Source organism: Centruroides sculpturatus, unplaced genomic scaffold (genome assembly GCF_000671375.1).
Source record: "Centruroides sculpturatus isolate CEXI.00-Female unplaced genomic scaffold, Cexi_2.0 scaffold202, whole genome shotgun sequence".
NCBI classification, from domain to species: Eukaryota; Metazoa; Arthropoda; class Arachnida; order Scorpiones; family Buthidae; genus Centruroides; species Centruroides sculpturatus.
Genome location: NW_019384441.1, coordinates 310,877 through 322,274, shown reverse-complemented (window position 1 = coordinate 322,274; position 11,398 = coordinate 310,877). Strand labels below are relative to the sequence as shown.

The 11,398-nt window shown below is 26.4% G+C and overlaps 1 protein-coding gene across 1 annotated transcript in view; it reads right to left on the bottom strand.

Annotated features, from left to right (window-relative positions):
* Positions 1-2,588: 2,588 nt before the first annotated feature.
* Positions 2,589-11,398, bottom strand: part of LOC111620163 (transmembrane protein 165-like) — a 50,383-nt gene continuing 41,573 nt past the window's right edge. The window contains exon 7 of the mRNA XM_023362039.1: positions 2,589-3,089. Within this exon, the coding sequence (XP_023217807.1) occupies positions 3,019-3,089 (71 nt within the window). The 3' untranslated portion in view covers positions 2,589-3,018. The remainder of the gene's footprint in view (positions 3,090-11,398) is intronic.

Sequence of the window (11,398 nt, the reverse complement as noted above, 5' to 3'; positions counted from 1 at the left end):
GGCCCACGGCATTGGAATTTTGAAGTGAAGGGGGTGATACTACGTAACGGTTTTATTGAAGGGGGCGACGATTCGTTAGAGGTTGAGAAACACTGAAAAGAATTGATCAAGTATACAAATCTGTTATCTATAATAATATCAAAATAATTATTTTTGTAAGCACTTCCCTTTCTTTTAAAGATAAAATACTGCATTTTTATAATATTTTATTTTTTTAATATGAATTTAAGTTGCCAAATCTTTGTTTTATATCATCAATATTTGTTTACAAATATACACAACCCAAACCCGATATTAAATTGAATGTGATTGAATTAAGTATTTAAAAATTGTTAAAAAAAAAACAAAAAAAAAATACATTGGTGAAACAGATACAACAACATTCCATTTACTCTTTTGCAATTTTTTTCAATTTTTGATTGTTAATTTTTGAAATTACAATTAAAAAAATAATAATAAAGAATCGGCATTCTACTTTGACTAATTAAAATATAATCTCAATAAACATTTATTTTGAATTACTCACATTAAAATTATCACACAATTTAAACATGCCATACAAGTTTTTTTATTTAACTTGAATATTTTTATGAAATAGATATCATATGAATTTATTTTGAAACTATTTTTGTAAATTGCAATATAGCAAATTCTAGTATATTTCTTTAAAGTTTACATAATGTAAATTAAAATATAATTTATCATATTTTATACTGCAATCTATATTTTTCTAGCAAAAAATATTTAAAAATGAAATGTTTATAACTTTAGTTTCTAATGAATAAGAATAACAATTGAAAGAAAAACAAATACTTTAAAATTATTTTCTTGTTCAACATTAGTCATTAGAGGGATCATTTTGAAACTATTTCCAAAAATTTCAATATGTAAAATTATAGTGCATTTAATAATATATTAAATAAAATATAGAATATAAAATTATTTTATTTTACTCATATCCAATGTCATGAGTTAAGATCCCTGCTTTTCTTAATGTTTCTTAAGTTTTGATTTTTGAATCATTGTAGAAATAACCATATTAAGTGAAAATACTTAATTTTATTTGTTTCTATTTTATACAGTAGAGCATCGATTATCCAACCCTCGATTAACCGTCACATCGGTTAATCGACCGATCTAGTCGGCAAATCTCAAATGTCCGCTAATGATGTGGCATTACAATATTTGGCTATGTCTTGGCTACTTTAATATTATTTTTGTTAAATTTTTGTGTGTTTTAGCTGGCATCAACGGTTTGACCATTGAAGGGAGGCCAGTATTTAAACGAGACTTAATTTTCTAATTATGAGTGGTTGTTTGTTTCATGAGCAATAAAATAATTTAAAAATAATTTTTAACGATACAGTAGCGACGATTATTATTTTAAAAAAATATTTGTTAGGCTAAATATTGATGAAAATTCAACACAAAGTTGGTTAATAGGGATATACTAATAAACTAATTACATGGGATATACTAATATCCTAATGTACTATACTAATAATTTTTTTCCTTCTTTTCGGTTATCCGATTTTTTCAGTTATCTGACCAACCTGAGTCCCCAATTGAGTCAGATAATCGATGCTCTACTGTATTTGCATAAATAAGAAGTTTAGCCCTGTTTTTTCTTAAGATTTAATTTGTTTTAAAATTATTGTTTAAATTATTTTAGCAATATTCTATATCTGTTATTTTCTTGGTGTCATATAATTTTTTATTTATTTTAGACATCTGTTTGATTTTAAGAACTTTTATTATAATTAGACCAGAGGATGAATAGTCATTATGTAACGTGTCTTTTATTTTCCATTGTTGTTTTATAGGCTAATTTTCTTCTGGATGTTCCTGTTACCACCAAATTTCCTTCTTTGTTAAATTAAATTTCTGATCTCTTGAAAACTATTTTACAAAATGTACAAAATCATAATATAAATTAAATTAATCTACTTACATTTTGAGGAAGAAAAAATTATTTTGTTCATTTAGATTGTTTTAAAAGTAGTCAAATAATATATATATATATGACATGTTTTATATCATGATTTATAATTTTGATTTTAGTTAGTTATATAATTATTCTATTGCTATTAGCATTTTATATAATAAAAATGAACAAATTTCAATTATAACATTTAGCCAGACTTCATAGTATTTCTATAGTAAACTAATAAAAATTTTTGAAAACTAAAATATGATAAAGAAATTTTATTTTAACATAAGGTAAGTTAATATGATAGTGTCTTACAAAAACAAAAAATATGGCTTTAAAAATTTTAAAGTGATAAATCATAAATTGAAATCTGTATACTTTAAAAGAAATTTCAAAATTATATATATAGTGGAATAATGGAAAAATAGATTATGCATATTAATTTTAAAAACTTTTACAAATTTAATGAAAATTTGCCACTTTTTCATTTATGCATGTCTGTTTGAATTTGTTTTTCATTCAATAAGATAGTAAGTATAAAATAAATACTACTGTAAATTTCTGGACGAATAATTCTAATATTTCATTTACAGAAATAAACATGAAATAAATGAAAATATTATGAGAAATGTTAAAAGGTAGCAAAAAAGTTTAACCTATTAAAACAAATTTGGCTATGAAATTACAAAATAACAACAAAAATAATATGAAAACTAAAATGAAATTTTTAAGGAAAGTCTGAATAAAATATGTCAAAGGATTAACATCTTATAAAAGCATACATGTTCTTAATTTTAAAATAAGTAAATATATTTGATTAACAACAGAAGATTTTAAATGAATTTAAAATTTAGTTAACTGAATTAATATATTTATTCAAGTTAACATCTAAAAATATTTGTCATTTTTAAAAGAGAATAAATTTTATAAAACAAAATAAATACTTTTACAGATCATCATATTTTGAAACAAACAAGATTCTGAAGACTGTTCTTCAATATAATGAATCCTCCTTTTTATTATTATTGTCGCCATTCTTCTAATGTAATTTCATAACTAGGTTTACTTTCTATTTAATCTTCTACAAATCAAGATCCAGGTCCCATTAATAATGCAGAAACAGCAAATATTAGGAACACAATACCACCTATTAATGTAACTGAAAAAAAATATTGCTATTAGTTTTTAATTTAATAAGAAAATAAAATATTAAAATTTTTATTAATGAATATTTTATAAATTTATCATATGTACTTTGAATTAAACTTAACTACTTTAAATTTCTGTTTGATAGAATTATGTTCTTCAAAACCTACACTATTATTAAAAACAAGCATAATAAACAACAGCATTAATGTATCTCATGTATTGCATGAAATATATTGAACATGTACAGTATCTCATGCTCAGTATACATACATACATACATACATACATGCATGCATGCATGAAAGACTTTGGCTGTACATGAGGTGTTTAGCCAGCAGAAAAGAGGGTAAGGGAAAGGGGAGGGAAAGACGGAGGGAGAGGAGATAGATAGTAGAGAAAGGCAGGATCACTCTGAACAGCGTACATATGGCTACAGTACCCTCTATGTTTGATGTTGGCATGCAGTTTTTAGGCTGAAAGGCGTAGTCCCCGAAGAGTCTAAAAGAAAACCTGAGTGTAGCGAACATCAATGATTCAGTTCCGCCACAAATAGCTAAGTGTAGAAATTAGTGCCAAGTGACTGTTAGTAGGAAGACTTATAATTACTTAATATTAATGAAACTGAATGTGAGCACGAATCTTAATACTATTTAACAGCTAGACAGACAGTGCGAAAAACAAACAAACACAATGACAAAGTAGACGAGACGAATGGACAGACAACAGTATATCTGAAGTTATGACTTAAAAAATAATAAACATAAATATGAAAAAATATCCATATAAATATTCTATTCAAGTGACAGTTATAAATACAGAAAGTCCTCACTTAACATTGTAGTTTCTTGGAAACTGTAACATTAAGTAAAATGACATATAATGAGACCAATTTTACTAAAGGCTAAATGATAAAAACAAGATATTTTCAGTTATTATTATTCTAACTGGACCATGTTTGCAACCTCCAGCATTTATTTCTCACCTCATAAAAATAATTTTACTGTTTATAAAGAAAATTCAACAAGAATAATTGTAAATGATTACAAATGTATCTTTCCTCAACAATGTATAATGAAATGATGTTAAATGCAACAACATTATGTGAAGATTTGCTATAGAGTGTTATATGTATATAAAAAAAAGAATTTAAAACATAAAAAAAATCATGTGGTACAATGTCTGTGCAACATATGCTGCAAATGTGCAACAGCTATAAAAAAGAATAAAGAAACAACCTTGTTTCTGTATATGAGGAGTTCTTCAGAAAAGCACAGCAAGAACTAGAATTTCAATGGGATGTGTTTCATGACTGGCAGAAGCCACATTGAAAAGTTTTAAACATTCATGTTATACAACAAATCTCACAGTTGTATTTCAAATAGTTTGAACATAGTAATAATAAATCTTTGAGTTATTACTCTATTATAATACATGCTGTATTTAATAAAATACAGGGTGTATCATATGTAAAGAATTAATTTAATTCCATAAATGTTTTTGCAATATTTGCTTACTTAATATTAATATTAACTTAAAGATTAATCCATAATTCTTATTTTTTAAAAATATATTATTCATTTTAATTTAAAAATATTAGTTTTTAAAACCTGTATTTTTTATTTTTTTTACATTTTTTAAAATTATTACATTAAATAAAAAATGTTACAAAATACAACAAATGGATATTCACAACAATGAATATGTAATTTAGCAACTAAAATCTTATTTATCTTAATCTTTACATTTTAAATTTATGAATTTTCAATGGGATAGCTGGTACCTAAACATTTCTAAAAAGTACTCGTACTATTTATTCTTTTTTTATAGCAGTGTTGCTTCTAAAAAATGCATTTTTCTGATTCATGCATTATTATTCACTAAATATATAAAGATTATCAAACTTTAAATTATGCTTAAATTTAAATGATTTAAGAATTCAAAACAATGTTGATTAAAATACAAAAATATTACTCAATGTCATTTTCAATAAAAATTCTCTCTACTTAAGTTGCATTAGTTCAGACTCTAAGAACATTTACTATTTATTTATTTGTTTTTAACTGTTCTTAACATTGCCATTTTATTAAATCAATTTGTATAAAATAATGAAGAAATATAAAAACAATTATGAATATGCATTTATTTTTGATAAAAATAAAATATAATAAATGAAGACATTTTTAGTGAGGAATGACATTTGGTTAAAAATATCACAACAAAGTAGAATAAATAATATGAGAAATTCCAGAGAAAATGAAAAAAACTTCAAAAATGATGTTAGACTATCTATCTTGACAAATAAAAAATAAATTATTATTTTTTATTTCAAAAATTAAATTAAAATATGGAATCTATCAAAAACAGTCACTTTTTAATTCAGTTTCGTATTCTGAAATATACTATGAAGAATCTAACCTTTCTTTTTTAGGCTACTTAAACTTGTCTTAACACATGCTTAAAAAATTCCTTTAAAGTATGAATATATGTATAACTAACTATATCTATTTAAAAAGTTAAAAACACTTTCCAAAACTGGAATTAAAAAATAGTTTTGTTTTGTTTCAGTTCTAGTTTTGAAAGGTGATTTTAACTTTTAAATGAATGTATACATATATTCATTTTCTAAGGAAATTTTTTTTAACACTTGTTAAGATAATCAAATAGCCTGAAAAGAAAAATCAAGGTCATCACAGTGTATTCCAAAATATGAAAGTGAATTAAAAAGATGACTGTTTTTGACAGACTTTGTCTTTTAATTTATTTAATTTTTAAAAATTGTTATCTGGTGAATATTTTACATTTTATTTATCTGCTTGATCCAATAATCATATTCTTTGATGTTTCATTATTGGGAATTATTCCTTTATGTTTCTTTGGGGAGACATAGGGAGCTGTCCATAAATTACATAATACAGATATAGGTGGGTGGATATATTGTTACAATGTATTATAAGGGGTGGGGAGTTTACAAAAACATTATGTAATGCTAAGTTCTTTAACCTTTTTATGATGATACATCATCAGTTCCATTTCAGCTGAAAGATATGAAATGACGATATTTCATTATTTTGAAAAATGTTTAATCTTAATCAAAACTTTTCTTCATCATTTTAATTTTACTATTTATTTTTGAAACAAAGGAAGCATGTGCACCAGTCAATTTTTTTCTGTAGTCATTTTATTGTTTTACAATTTTGGTATTTACTACTTATTGCCTATAAGTTATATATATATATACATATACTTTTGTTCTATTTTATTTACTTATTTTATCAAATTAAACACATGTTCACTAGTCAATTTTCTTTGTGTAATGTGTTTTATTGTTCTATAGTTTTGGTATTTTCTGTTTATTGCCTAAAGTTGCCTACTGCCTAAAATGAAATGTCCTACTAACCTCAGAGAGTTTATTGAAGAAAGACAGTAAACTAGTAAATATGGACTGTTTCATATAAAGTGATATTGTTCATGATAAATAGATAAATATGCATAAATCTTATATCATCATGTACAAAACAATATTCCCTTTTGTACTGGCTTGGTGCCAGAAACAAATAACGAAATAGGAGAATTTTATTTGGTGTCAAAGGTAAAGTAATTTATAACATCAAAGATTTAGATCATAATTTAACATTTTTTTTTTGTAAGTAATTTTTACTTTGAACAATTCTACACTATTGTGCCAAAAACTAAATTAAGTAATAAATATATGCAATTTTTTTGTATCTCTATGATAAAAATTCCATTTTTGATGAATTTTTAAGTAAAATATGTAGAGTGACCTTGAGTGACTGCAGTTTGGATCATTGTTTTGAAGGATAAAGTACAACCAACCATGTCATAGTAAAAAGGGTTAAATTGACTGGTTATTTATTAAATATGTAAGATATAAGCTACCAGTAGTGTTTTTGCCAAATGGTAGCAGCTTCTCAGATTTGGCTGTAACTTTTGCTGTCTAAGACACTTTAGTTCAAATTTCCGGCTATAGGTTCCTTATATCAAAACGTTCAAAATTTCATCCTCTACAATCCCCAAATTTTTAAAACGTCATTCTGATACACCCTGTATAATAAAGCAGATTTTCCAAATGTTGTTAAAAAGTTAAAAAATTAATTAGTTTATCTGTTTTTACTTATGTAGATATGTTTGTGTAATTAAAATTATGTATGTATAGAAGTTCAATTTTCTCAGTTTCTCAGAAAATTTTTCCATATGTACTATTTCTTATGTACTCACCATAGTTCTGACTCTAATAAACAGGTATACAATCTAAATTGAAACAAACAAACAAACAAGCAAAATCATTTTTTGAAAAATACACTTTATGAATGGGGACTCTTGTATTTGAGAAAAACCTGCAAATTTAATTACATAAAAAAAGCATTTTAAAATTAACAGAATATTAATTTTAAAGTACACATATGATATATTGAAATTTTATCTGTTAAATTGAGGTTTTACGGTAATGTAATGTTCTGTATCCCCTTGCTGTGTATTACTCTTTAATACAATTAAGAAGGTTGATTGAAGATATGTATCATGTAATTTTGGAAATGAGTATGTGACAGTATTATGGAATGCTACAGGGGAGTTCATAGTTGAAAAAGTATAAAAGTAGCATTACATAATTTCTAGACAATCCCAAATTAAGTAATTAGATATCATAAGAATAAAATAAAAAAGAAAAATCATTTAAACTTGCTATTGACCAAGTCAAAAATAACAGTAAACTTTCTCATAATTTTGAAAAATGTTAGTATGAAAGTGGCATTACAATAGGATTGTCTTAATTCACTATTGATCAATTAACAAGTGCTCATAATTTACATACCATTTGCATTGTATGAGATTAAAATGGTGGCTCTAAGCAATATGTGTTTTAAAAAAATCAACATAAATTTTTGTGTATTTAAATTATTTTCAAGTATTTAGTAATTCCAATATTTCAATAACTGACAACAGTTTGAAATTAAGCAAAATAAAGTTAAAATTAATAAAAGCTACTGTTAGTGAAATTAATAATTTTAAGTACAGTCGACCCCCCCTATAACGTGCGTTCCTATAACGACAATTCCTATAACGTAGCGAAAAAATTGTAGCAACTTTCGTATAACGTACCTCCTATAACGTCGTTTCGCGACAAGATTGATAGAGTCTGGACCAATAGTGGATGAGCAGCCGAACTACTTTCCTCCGACCCTGCGCCACGCTACGGAGCGGCTAAATTGAGTTTGCTATCGTCTGTTTAGTATTATATATAAATTATATATAAATTAGGTACTGTACATATAATTATATATTAATTATATATAAATTAGGTACTGTATATATAATTATATATTAACTTAATTTATTGTAACTTTATTATAATTATATATATGCTTTCTGCCGCCTGGCAACACGCTACGGAGATTTTAGGCTAGTAAGTTGAGTTTATTATCGTCTGTACAGTATGTAAATTAGGTACCGTAAGTCTAATACAGCACTAATTTTATACATTTCTTGTGAAAGAAACACTTCTTATTCAACGGCCATAAAAATTATTTATATTAATGATGTCTCCAAAGGTCAAGTTATTTTTATGCGAAAAATTCGTTATTAGAAATCGCGGCCGCCGTTTCATGTGCTGTTCCGCGATGAAAACCAGCTTTAAGCAACGGCGTAGTCGAACGGTACACACTCGGTAAGTAATCCTATAATTTTTTGTTTATAGCATAGTTTATACGGATTATTCCCAAAAAATTATACGTGTTTTGGAAATGTTGAGTGGAATTAGTCTAGAATAGGTTAATTTTATAGAAGAAAACCTTTCGAACAGCCTTAGTTCGTAAAGTTCCCACCTATCGGGCTGCGATTGGCTCATGTATTTAATCATTCCTACAACGTAAAATTCGATTAGCGTGGAACGTATCTAAGCGTTATAGGGGGGTCTACTGTATATGAAAAAATTCATTACATAATCAGTACAAAATAATAAGAAAATCTGTATAAAAGTTTCATCTTTACTTTTTTTTGGTCTAATTTTTTACTTCTCTCATAAAAAGTTTGTACACTGATTGACTGACTCTCTCTAAAAAGCATTATGATAATAATAGCCAATCAAAATTAAATAATCTGAAAACATAAAAAGTTTAAGAAGACTGATGATTAATTAAATGATGGACAGATAGCCAAGACACTAAAGGCATCACCTTTAGTGTCTTGGACCAAGTTGGAATCACCAAGGAGGACTCAAGATCAAATTTGAACAGGAAATACAAGAAACTTTTTATGCGTGGTTTGTCTCAGAAACATTTGGTCCCATTGCTCACTTTCAACCACCTCCATTGTGCACATAGCTGAAATCACAACAGACCTAGAAAAATGACCCTCTTAATGCCCACAGAACAGAAAAAGTGATAAAACAAAATGAGACAGAAAAATTAGATATTTTTCTAGTAGATTACACTTTTTAGCATTTCAAAAGTTTTAAACTTTGTCCAAACAAATGGAGTAATCTAATAAACAACAAGATTTTGGTTTTGATTGAAGTATAGTATCTTTTTTGATAATCATTTGCATAAATCGCTCGAAATCAGTTATAAAAGAGTAGTTTTACTCATACTTTTAATCTGAGAATAATTTTTATTTTTAAAATTTACAAAAAATTTTAGAAATACCATCAGTCCCATTGTTTTAATCTTTATTGAACAACAATTGGAGTAATCTAAAATCAAAAATCATTAACAATTTTCCAGCAAATCAGTTGTGTAAATAATTTTTTGATTTTATAAGTTATCTGTTCCAACTTTATTGATTGGACTTTAGCAAATGGAGTCAACTATTACATGGAAAACAACCAATCAATTGTAATAACACAAATTTGTCATTCTTGAAATACACATGTACTGTAATAAGTGGAATAATGCATCTTAAAGACAATGTACTTTCTTGTACATGAGTGTAGTTCAAATGTATTCAAATTAGAATTTAATTAGTGATTGTTGAATACTCTGCTTACTGAATTACTGAATACTTTGAAACAAGCATTATGAATATTTTTGAAAAAAATCTGTAATTTAGTGTATAAAGATGTTCTATCGAACAAAGTTTGACAGAAAAAGACAAATAATAATACAGTAGAGTCCCAAAAACGTGGCCTAATGTGGACTGAAGGGTGGCCGAGTTTGTGAAAATGCTGGATTATCGGAAATGGGGTTAAAAAAGAATAAGTATGAGTGTTTCCTCAGAAAATACTGTACTGTACTTGTATGTATTGTTTGCTTGAGAATACAACAGAGAAAAAACTGCCCAAATAGCCTTAAACAAAGGAAAAGTACATACTTTATGAAGGCAAAGAGCCTTTACTACATGAAAATGAAAATTAATGAATACACGGTGTACAGTAATTTACCTGATAAGACAGATCTCAGAAAAATACTTTATGAGGCATAAAGCTATCTATAATGAAAATTAACTAGGGGTTTTTTCGCCCTGCCAGGGTATGACCGAGTTATCTGGACTGCCAGGTTATCGAGTGCTGAGTTTTTGGGACTCTACTGTACTTCATATATTTGAATAAATTAACTTAAGAAAATAAAGAAACAGAGGAGGATATTTTTGTGCTGCCAGTTGGAATACATTAAAAAAATACTTTGCCAACTAGTTTAAAGTGAAATGAAAAACAAAGTTTATCAAATTCTAATATGCAATTTAGAATACATTTATTTATTACATAAGTAAAAAGAATTCTAACATAGACTTAAAGAATGCAGAATACAATAATTCAGGAGCCAAGAAAACAGTTTTGGTAAAGACATATTTAATAATAATGATTCTGATTCATGGTTGTGAATTGTATGAGGTATTTCTTTTAGGAAGGAAATCTTTACTATCCATAAAAAACAAAAATGACTGCACAAAACAAAAGACAACATAATTCATTAACAATGCACTATGATGAATAATTCATTAAGAGTGACAGCATGACACTAATAAAAAGGAAAAAGCAAAAACATGCAGTTGCAAAGCAATTTAATTTTTACAAATAATAATTGTTTCAAATGGCAGAAAAAATTTATAATAAAAAACTATGGAAAACAAATACTTAAAACTAGAAAATGTAATAAAAATGTTAAAGAATACTTTACAAATGAGGAAATTAACAAAAAAAAAAAAAAAACCAAAAAAAAGGGCCAAGAAAAGAAGACGCAAGAGGAGGGGGAGGAGGGCCAAGTGCCAGGGGCAAAAGAGTAGGGGTCAAAGGTCAAGGGGGTAAAGACGCTAAACAAAGCTGCACTTTGTCACTTAAACCAATAGCTTAAACTAAGCTATTGGTTT